At 36.4% G+C, this 15,291-nt stretch overlaps 1 protein-coding gene and 1 pseudogene across 5 annotated transcripts in view; one reads left to right on the plus strand and one right to left on the minus strand.

Annotated features, from left to right (window-relative positions):
- BBS9 (Bardet-Biedl syndrome 9) overlaps nucleotides 1–15,291 on the plus strand; it is a 301,889-nt gene that overhangs the window by 75,650 nt on the left and 210,948 nt on the right. For all 5 annotated transcript variants that reach the window (XM_016160080.2, XM_016160100.2, XM_016160068.2 and 2 more), the window contains 3 exons: nucleotides 2,341–2,425; nucleotides 7,941–8,124; nucleotides 8,784–8,913. In XM_016160080.2, the coding sequence (XP_016015566.2) occupies nucleotides 2,341–2,425; nucleotides 7,941–8,124; nucleotides 8,784–8,913 (399 nt within the window). The remainder of the gene's footprint in view (nucleotides 1–2,340; nucleotides 2,426–7,940; nucleotides 8,125–8,783; nucleotides 8,914–15,291) is intronic.
- Nucleotides 6,893–7,167, minus strand: LOC118610808 (annotated as a pseudogene).

Genomic DNA, 15,291 nt, shown 5'->3' on the forward strand with positions numbered 1-15,291 from the left:
ATGTACGTTATTGGTCACAGTCAAGAGGATTTAAGGAAGAACCATAAAATGCTGTTGTAAGTTTGTCATTATCTAAATTTACTGTCAGTTACATTTAGTAATAAAATACTCTTCTGAGTTGTCTTTCAGGAAGAGAAATGGTCTGAATTTGGAAATCAGGAGTCAATTTTGGCTGTGTCTCTGTCTGCAGTTTTGATGTTAATGAGGCCACTTTAGGGGCTCATTTATTCCTCAGACGAAATAATAACTCTTTGTAGTTATATAAGGAGCTTCAAACAACTCAAAAGCTTTGGATTTTTGCAACAATCTCATTAATATCCATATCATGCTCTGGTAGGTTGGTGTCTGCAGAAAATTAACCACCTATGTAATTAATGGCCTGAGGTTAGACCCACAGCAGGACCAACTCTGGGCTGATGTTCCAGTTACCAGTGCACACCATTTCTGTTACCTTGAACTCAGAAGAGTAAAATACTTCTCCATTTGGAGATTGGAATGTGAGGTTTTTCTGGCGCTTTTGGAGACTTAGGGGTTTTGACGGTCAGTCTCAGTTGATCCGGAGGCATTTTTGCTGCAGCTGCCTGTGGAATTCTTTTGCATGGTTTTACAAGGCTGGGATCTTTACCCTCCTACCTTTTTTCCCCCCCACGGTCTCGTTTCTCATGACTCAGTCCTCCCACCATACATTTCTCCGCAGCTCCTGCCATGGCCTTTTATGTGTCTTTTACTGCCGCATGCCTGTGCGTGTGCCGCTTGCTTTGTATAATGCCTCTTACCTCTTCACAGTGTGATGTGTTTTCATTCATTCTTTACATGTAGCTCTCTCATACTGAACTTATGCCAAGGCCATATATGTTTCCTTCACCTCTGTTTCTGTTTCTGCTACCGTGCTCTCTCGGTATACCTTCTGTCAGCACGGGGAGCTCTGAGTTACACTCCGTGTCTGTATATGAATCTCCACAACTACCTTGGGAGGTCCTGATGGATATAGACCAGATAGTAGTTTTTTTCCATTGTCAATACTTGTATTACATCTCTACGATATGTTTATTGAATGAAACGAAATTCATATAGGTTAAGCTTTCATATTAACTATAAGATTGATTTTTACGCATGCCTTGCAAAATCTATCTTAATTCATAGTCATTCTGCATCCAGCTTTTTACAAATGAAGTGTTCTTGATTGAGATAGGATAGTTTAAGCGTGGGTATATGACTTTTGAATACCAGTGTACATTTCAGTGCTTATTTAGATATTCCACATTGCCTTTTACTTCAGGTCCCGGGTGTTTACACGATCAGACATCTTTCTCCTAGACAATATTACGTGTCTCAATACATCCGTTTACTAATTTTCATCTTAGCTGTGGAAGAACAGTGCAAAGAGTTTTGATTCAATAGGAGGGAAAGGAATCTATGAACCTGAAGTTTCTTCATTTAGAGTAGGATTATTACTCTAATGTGACATGAATGGGAAACAAGCAAATTTAAACTTTTTTGATTAAATTAATCATGTCTAGATCGAATGATATTTATAAATTATTTTTAAGAATTATTTGAGATAAATGTTACTGTCGAAATAAAAGCTGTAAAATACTTATAGAAAGTCAAACTGTTCACTGAGAACTATTTTATTTTTCACAAACTACTAGATGATTGATCTTGAACTTTATACAAATCTGTATCTGTCTAATTATTAATCTATCAATGAATAATTGAGCACTTAATATGTATATACTAGATACTATGCTAGGCACTACGTTATTTTTCAATTCTTTTAACAATGCTTGAATCAGAGATGATTATTCCCATTTTACATATGGGGAAGATAAAACACAGTGTTTAATTTGCCAAAATTCGCTCAACTGAGGTAAGTAGTTTAATTGGGGATTAAACTCAAGTCTTCTGTGTTCTATCAATTATGTATTAATAATTTATGGTACATCTGTCTGGTTTGCATCGTTTACATTTTTTTTCTATTTAGCGTTTTGGTGCTAGATCTTTCTTGAGTATTGTAATTTGTCACATAGAATTCTAATGGAAATACTGTGATAGTTGGCAGAACTAATTTTTCAATATTGAATTTTGGGACATATGGTTATTAATTTCTTGATCGTGACAGTTTTACATAGTCTTATGTCACAGTATCATTTTATAAGAATTCAATCTTAAGTTTTACAGTTTTTAAAACCAAGGGAAAAGTGATTCATAAGGCTTGTAGATTATGTGTTTTTATTTATTTAAAATTTTCAGCCTTATTGAGATTATGTTTTTAAAGTTTAAAATAGTTTTTCCTTTTAACTATAAAGTCACTTATAATTATCCATATCTTTCATACAGGTACCAAGTACTTGCTTTTGCAACAGACGCAGATAAAAGACAGGAGACTGAACAGCAAAAACTTGGTTCTGGAAAAAGACTAGTCGTAAGGCCTTTTTTTTAATACCTAAAAGTTTCATTAATGTTATCTTTATTCACATATTTATTCAGGATAGGAATTCTGGGGAAGAACATTAAAAAATATTTCAGTCATTCCTCTTTTCTGCTATGATTATGTCAATGATCAAAGACTTTAGTTGGCTATTACTGAGCAGTGGAGACACGTTCTTAGTCAGGGTCATTCAATGCCAGATTATGGAGCTGCCCCATTGGAGTTATAGATGTCGAGATGGTGTCACTTTTCACCGAAGTGACTGTAAATTAATAAAACAAAACAAAACAAAATTAAATAAAAAACCTTTAGTTGGCAAAAAAGTTGTTATTAGTAGGCATGTGACCAAATGTATAAATAAAAGATAAAAATTCACAGCCCACAAAGATGAAATTTGCTCAGAGACAAAGGTGGAAATTTGATAACTTGAAAAATAGTATGAAGGAAAATTGTCAAGGGTAAAGTTTCAGTTTAATGGGAATTAAGGAATAAATGGTGATTGTGACCGTCCACAGACAGGAAGGCAAAAAATAGAAGGAACTGATGTTATGATAGAAGCAGTAAGGTGGATTTGAGGTCACATGCTTTATACATGCGGAAGTGACGGGGACTTTAGAATACCAAGGAAATGATATCAGAGAAGACTAATTCTTTGTATTAGAAGTTAAGGGAGATGGTAGAAAGGAAGGCTAATTGGAAAGAGTCAAGAACAAACCGAGAACAGTTTTTCAATGGTAGTTGATGGCAGTAACAGAAAGAGCACAATAAACAGAAACATTTTTGTAAAAAATTTGGAGGCACTATAGTAATACAAGGTAAAGCAGAGACTTTGGAGTTAAATCTCAAAAGTTATTCTTATTTTGAACACGTTTGAGTAAGTTTGTTAACCTTGGTCAGTCTCATTTTTCTCAGTTGCAAAATGGTAACAATACCTGTTTTACTGTATTGCCATTAGATATATATGTAAAGCACGTAGCGAAATGTTTAGATGATGATGACAACAATGTTAACGGTGATCCAATTGTCCTTGACCTTCTCCTCAATAGTAGTCTTTTTCCATTGTCCCTCATGGTCTGCACTCCAGACCCTTATTGTTCCAAATATTCCATGGCTCTTCTTGATTCTGGGTTTCTGCATGTGGTTTTTCTTCAGTCTGGAATATCCTTCACTCATTTATTTGGAGATATTTATTGATACTACTCTGTGACTTACACTGAGGGTGTATTCTGAAGGCCATTATAGTTGAACGATTTTCTATTCTCAATTAACGAGTAGAGTAAGAAATAATAGTACAACTTTTTTTCACTCCACTGCAGTCACTTGGCAGGACTGTGATGCCATGGAACGTTATTAAATCTATTGCAGAGGAACAGAATTTATCCAGGGGAATGCTATTAATACGGTAGTTGTGGGAAGGCAGTTAACATGAATAGATTTAAGTCTGTCATCTGGCTATTTGATTTCTGTTTGTCCTGTCTGTTCTTTGTGCCCTTGCTCTGTTTTTTTCCTGCTTTCTTTTGGAGTTATTCAATATTTTATCTTTGTTTGCTTATTAGCTGTAACTCAGTTCTGTTATTTTTTAGTGGTTGCTTTAGAGTTTACAGTCTGTATCTTTAACTTACCACAGTCTACTCTCAGGGGATATTATATTATACTACTTCACATACTGTATAAGAATTATACTTCTGTTTCTCAGCCTTTGTGCTATTGTCATCTATTTTAATTTTACATATACTGTAAACTCTGTATTACGTTGTTGTTATTTTTGTTTGAATAGTCACTCGATATCTTTTAATAAGATTTAAATTATAAGAAAAATAATGTGTATTTACCCATGTAGTTATACCATCTCTGGTGCTCTCCATTAGTTTGCATAGCTCTGTGACAGTCCATCTGATGTCATTTTCTTTTCTTTTGAAGGATTTCTTTTTATATTCAGCGTGAGTCCACTGGCGATGACGCGTTTCAGTTTTTATATGCTTTATATTTTCGCCTTTGCATTTGAAAATATATTCTTTGGGTATAAAATTTTAGTTTGACAGATTTTTTTCCCCGTAGTACTTTAAGATGTGGCTCCACTATCTTCTTGCTCGCATTATTTTCGATGAGAAATCTGCTGTCATCTTATTTTTGTTCTTCGGTACATAATATTTTTTTCTCTGGATGCTTTTCATGTTTCCTTTAATCTCTTGTTTGAGCAATTACATCATGATGTGCTTTGTGTGGTTTTCTTTCTTTTTTGCGGGAAGTGGGGAGAGGGCTGAGGATTTGTTGAGCTTCTTGCATCTGTAAATTTATAGTTTTCATGAAATTTAGAAAACTTTTAGCTGTTCTTCAGGTATTTTTTTTCTGCTCTCCATCTTTCTCCTCTCCTTTGGGGAAAAATTGCACATACATTTAGGCTACTTAAAGTTGTCCCACAGCTCACAGATTTTTCGTTTTATAAAAGTCGTTTTTTTCGGCCTTTCGAGCCACGCTTCTCTTGCTCAGGCCTGCTTCCACATCTCGAAGTGGACTTTCCCTTCTAATGAAGCTTTTCTTTTCTGCTGTTAAAAAAAAATTTTTTTTTCTCTAATTCATTTTGGATAATTTCTGCTCTTATGTTTTCACGGTCACTAATATTTTTTCTACAATGTCTAATTTTGTATTCATTACCATCTGGTAAGGCTTTCATCTGTAATTCAAGTTGGGCATTTTTAAAATATCTTCTATGTCTCTAACTTTTTGAAGATGTGGGATACAGTTATAATAATTGTTTTAATGTCCTTGCTTTCTAATTCTAACATTTGTATCAGTTTTGCATCAGTTTCAGTTGATTTATTTATCTCCTCCTTGGATCACATTTTCCTGTTTCTTTACATGTTTGGTAATTTTTTATTGGATGCCAGATACAGTCAATTTTACGTTTTTGGGTGTTAGATGTTTTTGTATTCTTGTAACTGAACTGTCCTGGAGCTTAGGCTTGGGACAGAGTTGAGTTAGTTGGAAACATTTGGGTCTTGCTTTTAAGTCTTGTTAGGTGGGATCAAGGCAGCGCTCATTCTGAGGCTACTTATTCCCCGCTCCTGCTCAGGCCCCTTCTGTTTGCCCTGTCTAGCTCCCTTTGAATTAGGAGGTGTTCCAGTGTGGCTGGTGGGCACGGGCAGTATTCTAGGCTTTCTAATCCTTTTTGGTGGTTATTTCCCTGGCCTTGGGTAGTTTCCTTCCGTAAGTGTGCTGGCAAGTACTCAGCTGAATATTTGAGAGGATTCTCTCTCCTCTTTGACATGCCGTTTTGCAAACTCTAGCCGCATTGGATTCTGCGAACTCTCATCATCCGTCTCCTCGACTCAGGGAGTCTGCCGCCCGGGTTTTCCCTCCCTGTGCCATGGCCTGAAAAATTTCTCAATGGCTGGAGCAATCGTATCACTCATCTCATTTATTTTCTGTCATTAAGGGATTGCTGTCGTTTGATGTCTAATATCCAGTACCTGGCAAACTGTCGTTTCATATATTTTTTCCATGCTATGTTAGTTTCAGGTGGGATGGTGAATTCTTTTCTTATTACTCCATGTTGGCCAGATATAGAAGAATTTTTGAATTATCGTTCTTAGTAAATAATCCTCTGTGTTGAGACTTATTAATTTAGAATGTGGTATATTTTCCTAAGGGGAGGTCACACAAGGTGGTACTCAGTAAATGCTGACGTGGAAGTATTGAATGGGGGGATCTCAGCCCGCAGCCTTGGGAACCTGATCCGCCTGTCTACTCAGTGAACCACTCTCTCTCAGGGTCAGGGACACATCACCCCAGGTTTCAGGCACTGATACGTACTGCTAGAATGCTAGCCCATTAAAACGCAGCGAGAAATGGAATTGCCCTGGGACCGACATTCACGTCTGTGTCCAGTGGGACCTTTAATTCAAGGAAGCTACGCTTGAATTAAAGGGTAATCAGGTGATTTCTTGGTATTGAATCCTTTTAAAATCAGGCTGTTTGTTTTCTTGCTGTCGAGTTGTCTGAGTTCCTGATGTGTGTTTGCATAGTAACCCCTTATTGGACAAATGGTTTGCAAACATTTTCCCCCGTGCAGTAGGCCGTCTCTCCACTCTTCTGATTGTTTCCTTTGCTGCGCAGGAGCTTTTTAGTGTGATGAAATCCCTATTTTTACTTTGGTTGTCTGTACTTTTAGGGTCATATCCAAAAAATCAAACAGCCAGGCCAATGTCAGGAAGCTTTCCTCTATGTTTTCTTCTAATAGTTTTACAGTTGAATTTTCTTACGTTTGAGTCTTCAATACATTTTGAGTTGATTTTTACATATGGTGTGAAATAGGGGTTCAGTTTCATTCCTCTGCGTGTGGATATCAGGTTTTACCTAAAGCATTTTTTTTATTATTTATAAACATTGAAAAACAATAAATATCAATTGACCCTTAGGCAGCTTTGTTACAAAAAGTGAAGTCCGTGATTTTAGAACGATGATAGCAATTTATCAACCAAATAATCAGTTTTCACACAGTTTCACTAATTGCAGCAACTTTTTTGAACTGCCCATAGAAGTTCAGAAACACTGGAATTGTCATTTCAAAGGACTTATTCTCTACTTGCCCCTTTCAGCATCACTGCAGCATAAGGATACTTAAGTGATCTGCAGCTGTCCAAGCTCATGGCCATACCCAGCTTCCACTGAAAACCCAGAAGCTGCTTGGTGGCCTTGGCCTTAGCATCCAGCTGCAGCCCGCTAGACCCCTCCATGGCGAGTGTCCAGGGCTTGCGCCACCGACTCGGGTGGACACTCCTGGAGCCACCAACATTTCTGTTTCCAAAACCATTGTTTGAAGAGACATTTCTTTCCTCACTGTGTATTCTCGATACCTCGGTGGAACATCAGGTGACTGTAAATGCACAAAATTATTTCTAGGCTCTGTATTCTGTTCTGTTGGTCTAGATGGCAGGTTTTTATGCCGGTACTGAGCTGTTTCGATTAGCATAGCTTTGTAGTGTATTTTGAAATCAGGTAGTGTGATGCTTTTAGCTTCGTTCTTTTTGTTCAGTATCGCTTGGGCTATTTGGAGTCTTTTGTGGTTCTGTCTAAATTTTAGGATTTTTTTTCTATTTCTGTGGAAAATACCATTGAAATTTTGATAGGGATTTGAATCTGTAGATTGCGTTGGGTAGTAGCATAGACATGTTAATATTCATCTAAACCGTGTACACAACATATCTTTCTATTCATGTTCTTCAGTTTCTTTCATGAATGTTTATAATTCGCGGTGTGCAGATCTTTGGTTAAATTTACATGAGGATTTTTGAAGCACTGAATAGCTAAGATTGGTAAAAGATGGGGCAAAAACTACTGAAGTTTGTAAAATATAAATATGGTCATAGCAAAAAAAAAAAACGTGAATTAAGATTAGTCAGCCTTTATATCTGCTTTGTTGTATAGAAATTTCTTAATCGTAGTGATATGAAAGTAACTGGAATATTGTTTTTAGCAACCAAATTGATCCTGAGGCTCTCCTTTGCAGGTAGATTGGACTCTCAATATTGGGGAACAAGCCCTTGATATATGTATTGTCTCCTTCAATCAGTCGGCATCTTCTATTTTTGTTCTTGGTGAAAGAAACTTTTTTTGCCTGAAGGATAACGGACAGATTCGATTCATGAAGAAACTTGATTGTAGCCCAAGTTCTTTTCTCCCTTACTGTTCAGGTATGTAGAAAGATTTTCTTTTATCTTTCTCATATGTCAAGGTATATACACCAGGAAAAAAAAAGCCAAACTCACACATTTTAAAATTCTGGGAAAATAGTTTTATACTGAACATGAAATGGAAATTTTAACTTTTAAAGTTTGAAAATAAGTTTGATATAAAACACACATTTGGGTTGGTCAGTCATTTTACTTTGTACAAAATAACTTGTAGGATTGGCCTCAGGCATACATTACTGCTTTCCAAAATGTGTCTGTTCAAGATACTTCCAAGAGAACATCAGACTCTTTTATAAGCAGAATGGAGTATGGTAATGCCTAATGGAATGACTTATCTGTAGTGAATGCCCAGTAAATCATTAGCTTAAATGTGTTAAATATTAATGAAATCCATGCTTCCTAGATGAAATGCAAAAATGTTGGCTACTATCTGGTTATATATAGTTTCCAAGTCTATAATTTTTTTCTTTTTGATATTGGTAGCTCAAAGTTAAAAAATAATGTTTTATTATTTCAAATCTTTATGCATTAACATCAAGGTGTTGTAGTTTGTATCATAAATCTCCTAACGGGGATATAATATACTGTTGCAGACGGCTGTTTTTTTTTTTTTTTTTTTTTTTTTTTTACTATTGCCATTTTCTATTTTTACCCTACAGTTTCTGAAGGAACAATAAACACTCTGATTGGAAACCATAATAAAATGTTGCACGTTTATCAGGATGTGACACTGAAGTGGGCCACTCAGCTCCCTCACGTCCCTGTGGCAGTGAGAGTGGGCTGTCTACAGTAAGTGATTTAATGGAACGCAGTTTTTTTTTTTTTTTTTTTTTTAAAGGGGATTCCTTTGTCAAGGAATCCTCTAGAAGTTTTATGAAACAATGGCAAGCGATTTTACTAAAAAAAGGCAGGTGACATTGCAGTGTGAATGTCAGCAATGGAAATAATTTAAACTATACCTGTTATTGGATAAGAAGGATATAAAAAAACCTTCATTGGAATCATTAATCATTTTTATTTAGTATCTCTAGGTTAGAAATTAAAAATCTCAGTAAATGTATAGAAACACACTTTCTATGAAGCTTCATAGGTTCTTAGATCTGTCATTTCTGCTTATTATATCATTTTATTGAACATTTAAAAACCATATATAGGCTTCTTCAGTGACACCTACAGTATCTGATCAGTGTCTGACCAAACCCCCCAAGTTAAGAGGTTGAATGGTAATACCACATAATGACATTTTGGTCAATGATGGTGGTCCCATAAAATTCTAATGGAGCTGGAAAATTCTTACAGTCTAGTGACATTGTAGCTTTTGTAACATTGTAGCACAATACATCACTCATGTTTTTGTGGTGATGCTCGTGTAAACAAACCTACTGCGCTTCTAGTCATATGAAAGTATGACACATATGATTAAGTATAGTACATAATACTTGATAATAAACGACTATATTACTGGTTTATGTATTTACAGTACTTTTTATTTTAGAGTGTACTTTTTCTACTTATAAAAAAGTTTATTGTAAAATAGTACACCCTCCTATGCTGGCAGTAGCCCCATACATCTCGTGTTTATCAGGTTGCTTGATTGCATCATTTTTTCTCTTGTGCTTTGTTTAATCTTGTGTTGTATCATTCATCATGGCCCTTAAGCATGCACAATCCATTGGTAATGCTGTCAGGAAAGGCCACATCTAGTGATTGAACCGGAAATGAAATGAAAAATGATTAAGGACTAGGAAGGTAGAAAATCAGGGATGGGTGTCGCTTGCCAGTCAGGTGTGTCTCATTCTGCCATAGCTATGATCTCGAAGAACAAGAACAGAGTGACAGAAACTGTTAAGGACCTGTTTCATTGAAGGCCGTGAGACTAACAAAAATTTAAGAAGGGCCTACATCACATATGGAGACTCTCCTCGTGACCTGGATTGAAGGCCAGACACAGAAACCCATCTCTCTCAGCACCATGGCAGTCATGGCCAAAGCAAAAAGTTTGTTCGTGGTGTTGAAAGAAAGAGCTGGACCAGACTGCAATGTTGAATTTCCTGCTAGCCCTAGATAGTTCGAACCCAGAGCTAGAACGATGATTCATTATACATTGCGACAGTGAGTGTTGAGTGTGAGTGCTGATGCGCAGGCAGCTGAAGACTTTTTGGAAACTCCGTGTAAGTGATCGTGGAGGAGAATTACTTACCAGAGCAAATATTCAGCGTGGTTGAGCCTCCCTATTCCGTAAGTGGATGCCTGAGAGGACTTTCATCCCTAAAGGGGGATAAGTCGTTACTGCGTTTCAAGACTTTTATGGGCAGGTAACAGTTTTGCTTGGGCCCAATGTTGCAGGCTACAAATTGAAACCCTTTGTGATCTGGCCCAGTGAGAACCCTAGGGCCTTCAAGCATATGAATTAGTACTCAGTGCTGCGGTACTACAAGAGCAATAAGAAGCCGGAGAAGACCTAGCTCCTCTTTCAAGATGCCCTCTTGGATTGCTTTGCCAGTGAAATGGAGAAGTGCTGTTTGGAGAATTAAATACCTTTCAAGATACTGCTTACTCTTGATAATGCTCCTGGATAGCCTCTTTTTATTTCCGGTTCAATCACTAGATGGGGCATGGATTGTGCATGCTTAAGGGCCATGATGTGGCCTTTACTGACAACATCACCATGGTGAGTCTACGTGTTTGGTTGGAATTGAAAGACCAAGTGGATACATCATGGGGCATGGGGAAATGAAGGATAGAAAGACTGTACTGAGACCATTTAGTTGATATACTTATTATACACGAATGTGATTTATAAGGGATGTGCCTATTTCAAGAATCACCGTACTCAGAGAGGCTCAAAGATAGGGTTTCTCGGCAGCTACTTACAGTTAATTTAGAGTTTCTGATCCAGATTGAATTTAGAAGTCACGGGTTCAGTAGTAACTGAAATTATTGTGAGTACAAAACCAAGTTTCCATATAGTGTGCCTCAAGATTCTTATATTCAAAAATAGCCTGTCACATCTAAACTTAGGTACTTGTGAGTGAAACTTCTATTTTTCATAGCCTTTTAAAGATTATAATTGTAAGCAATTAAGTACAAATATTGCCATTAATGATTTCTACAGTTAATATAGCAATAACTTTTAATTATTAATTGCAAGGTTTTCCTTATTTTACATCCTTTAACATAAAAGTATAAGGTTAGGCTGTTTGAAAGAATTTAATCTTAATTTTTGGTAGAATTTTAGAAGTGATTATTAGTGACTCAGTTATAGCATATTTATATTTAGAAGTTATTATTTTGAAATTAGAAGCAGTGAAATAAGTTCACTCCTGGTTTTTATTACCTTTTGGGTTAAACTTTTTTGGTAGAAGCTTCTTGGCTGAATGTGTTTATTTGTAAAGGAAATTGCTGCTATTTTAATATGTTTCTTTCAGTGAATAAGAAATACTGGATTTGGATCAAGTTGATGCAATTATACTTAATAACGGCATTTTGCTCAGAAACTAAGATGCTTTATTTCCTCCCACCCCCACCCACTTGGCAGTCCTAGTCCTCTCTCTCTACCTTGTTTATTATAAACCAATTCTAAATTTGTCTGTTTCCTTCTTTCTTTTCAGGGTAAATGGCATTCTTAATTAGATAGAGTTCTTTTCGTTTAATTGTCTTAATTTTTGTGGATTAGACTCTAGAAAGGTGAAATAAGCATGCAATTTACAGAATCGGAAGCGCCCAAATGTGATAATATTCTTTAAATTCTTAGCCATTACCGTTTTCTATTTATTGCATGAAGTCGACTATGGAAGCCCGGCCACATATCTTACCTCTGTCGTAGTCAGTTTCCCCACCAGCTCATAAAGATCACTTATCGGCAATGTTATTTTCTCTAGAGCTATGAAATGTTCCTGAAAGTGGAAGCGTGTCTGAGGGAGCGTTCAGCGTGATGGTGGCCTCTCCAGGCTTCAGGCGGCAGCCGCAGCCCTTGTGCTTTAAAATCTGGTCGCAGCTAATTTTTAAGTGTAAATGATTTGGTCTGGTACTTAGGTGTTTTTTTCCCCTAGGCTAGATCCACAAAAGTAACTTCTTGTCACTGTCACTGTTTAACATTTTGTTTTTTTAGCTTTCATTGATGTAATATTCTTGATCAGAATGTTTTCCTCGTTCCTTTTCTGAATTTTCAAATTCCATCTATCTTTGAATCCCAGCCCAAGTCACCTAAATAAGCCTTCCCTACCGACCCTGGTCTCTCTTTCTGAAATTTTGTAATATTTATATTATATTGATGAGTGCTGTTTGATTTTCTTGACTTCTTAGCTCGATCATACACTCCTTTAATGTAGAAATGGTCTTTGCTTTGGCCTGTCACACTGAATGATCGGTCAGAAAACTGGACATATGCTGTATGCTCAGTAAATACACAAAAGTCATTGTGATTTGTGTGTGTTAGGAGGAGGGGTGGCTAGGAAGACCTTAGAAAAGCTTTTAGTTGAAAAACTTTTTTTGCATATGAAAAAATTGACTCAGAAGGATATTATTTCTTTGAAAACAAATTTATTAGGAGCACCTTTTAATTTCAGGGTGACTCTTCTTTTAGTTTTAGCTTTTGCTGTTAATTGTCATTTTTTTCCTTGTGCTTCGTGGAAAGAGAATGTTGACCTATATATATATACTTTTTGCTATGTGATAATTTTAAGGATTTCCTTTGTGGTTTAATACTCCACATAAAATTTGTAAATATTCCTGGAATTAGGGTCGAGCATAAATTCTGTTTTCAGAGCTTCTGCATTCTTCTTCTTTTCTTAACAGTCCAGAGGTCTTTTATTTTTTCGCACCCATTATGCCGTGAATCCAGGGGGAACGGGCTCCAGCAGCTCGCCTTGCCGCTGGCCCTTGCCGTGGGCTTCTCTCGGTGGAGCAGGCCGGCGCTTCCGTTGAGCCCAAGGACCTTTCTGTTCGGCTTCCTCCTTTTTCTGATCATTTTCTTTCACATGTTTCAGGAAGCTGTTTGGGCGCTTAGAGTGCTTACGCTGCTCAGCGTGTGAACATGTGCGGTAATTCTCTAGGCAGGAATCTTGCCCTTGACCTGTTTACAGCAGTGCCAGTAGCATCCTGGATGACGCCGTCGACTCTTCCGGTTTTGCCGTGGTAACGTGGTGGGGCATTCCTTTTTGAGCGGTGCCCATTCCCTTGATGTCTGCAGTATCGCCGTGCTTGTGCATTTGCATGTAGGTGGCCCAAGGAACAACTCTGCATTTTCTAAAGGCCTGGAGACCAATAGCAGGTGCCTCTGCTTTCTCTCTGGGTTGGTCATTTCGGCGAATTACTGGAAGGTGGAGATTGCAGCCTAAATGAAAGCAGACTTGCTGCATTCTTACTGATATTTTCTTCTATTAATATGTTGTAGCTCAGAAGTAGAATGTTAATCTCACATTACTATACTGTCATGTCAGTTTTCTGTTGCATATCTAAGTATCTTTATGTATTGCAGTTTTATGTATTCAGCTTATATCGATGAGTTATATATTGGTGAGTTTTTAAAATATGTCAACATAAAATGACCTTTTTTGTGTTCTCCTTTAATGTTTCTTTGCTGCTTTGTTTTGTTTGCGTCAATTTCATTTTGTTGTTAATTATCGATATGCTGTTGCTTATGCTTTATTTAACCTGTAACTTTATTGTGGATGTGTCTCTTGTAAACAGAATTATTGAGTGTATCAACCCATTTCGAAGACCACTACTCTTTAATTAACCCATTTACAATTGTCATAATCAATATACTTTGTCATTTTTCATCTTGTATGTTATTCCCTGTTTTTTATACTATTTCCTTTGGTTTCCATCTCTCATGTGTGAGTTGGGGTTTCTTTGTATTCAGATTCTCCCATTGTTGGGTGATACATACAAATACACCTCCTTTCTTTATTTCTATTAGTGTTTACTTTTCAGTTTTGCCATAATTCAAAAATGGAACGAATCTTTCTCTCTGCGATGGGCCAGGTGTTCAGTGTATTTTTTCTCTTTTTTCCTAGTTCCCCTTCCTCCGCCACCACCACCGCCACACACAGACATGGGTATTTACATGTGCTCGTTGTCACACTCATACACCGCTATACACCCACGCCCACTTCACTGCTTGTTCTTTGCGACAGTAGTGTAAAGATTTAGCTACGGATTATTGTTGTTAAACTACTCTAATGTTTGTTAAGAATGTTTTAAAATTTGTATTCGCTTTTTACCTAGACCTGAAGTAATTTTATGTGTTGTTTTCTGTATCTGTTGAAGATTGTGAATCTTCTTATATCATGAATTACAATTTTTTTAACTTATTAATTTTGCTCTATGTCTCAATAGGCTGATTTAATGTTCCCAAGAATAGTATAGGATGTTATACTATATGGTAAAACTGTGTTGTCATATTTTCCCTTCAAGCTTTGTTAATGTTGCTCCTTTCTTTTTTTTAAAAAATAACTTTTGTGAAAAAGAATAACTGTGATTTTTGTAAAAGGTATAGAACGGCATTATTTAAAACTGAAGTATTGTTTATAGGTAAGAAAGCAAAAAATAAAACTAACTACTCTTCCACTAAAGTAGCCTTAACCTTACTGCCCAGAATTAACATTTGCTAGCACCTGCTAAACGTCAAGCCAGATATTTCAATCTACATATATGTAAATATAGGCACAGAGTAAAATTTACTAAATTCACATTTTTTTAAAATGTAAATTTATTTCATTCTATTCTAACAGAAAAAAATAGATGAAATGGAAGGAATACATAAATTTCGCATAACTGTTTTCCACAACAATATATTTTAATTTCTAAAAGACCCCTTTAAACAAGAATAGAAATAAAGCGAAAGGTTGGGAATTTCTTAAAGCTGTGTTTCAATTTTCGGCACTGTCCATTGGCTCCTTGTCAGAAAGATGAGAAAAGCAGCGTACTTACGCTTTCTTCTTACCCTCATCTAGCCAAGTTCTGATATAATTGGTATCTTCTTATTTATTTTGTCAAAGCTTAAAGGATTTACATACATTTTGGTGATCACAGTTTTCACAGCCCTTTCAGCCTATCCATATAGCTAAAGGCACTCATAACTCATCACCAATTCTTTTACTATTCCCTAATTATCTTGATTCACTTCTTGGTTAGTTAAATTTAATCATCTGGAGATTTTTG

This window comes from Rousettus aegyptiacus, unplaced genomic scaffold, assembly GCF_014176215.1.
Source record: "Rousettus aegyptiacus isolate mRouAeg1 unplaced genomic scaffold, mRouAeg1.p scaffold_m13_p_13, whole genome shotgun sequence".
NCBI classification, from domain to species: domain Eukaryota; kingdom Metazoa; phylum Chordata; class Mammalia; order Chiroptera; family Pteropodidae; genus Rousettus; species Rousettus aegyptiacus.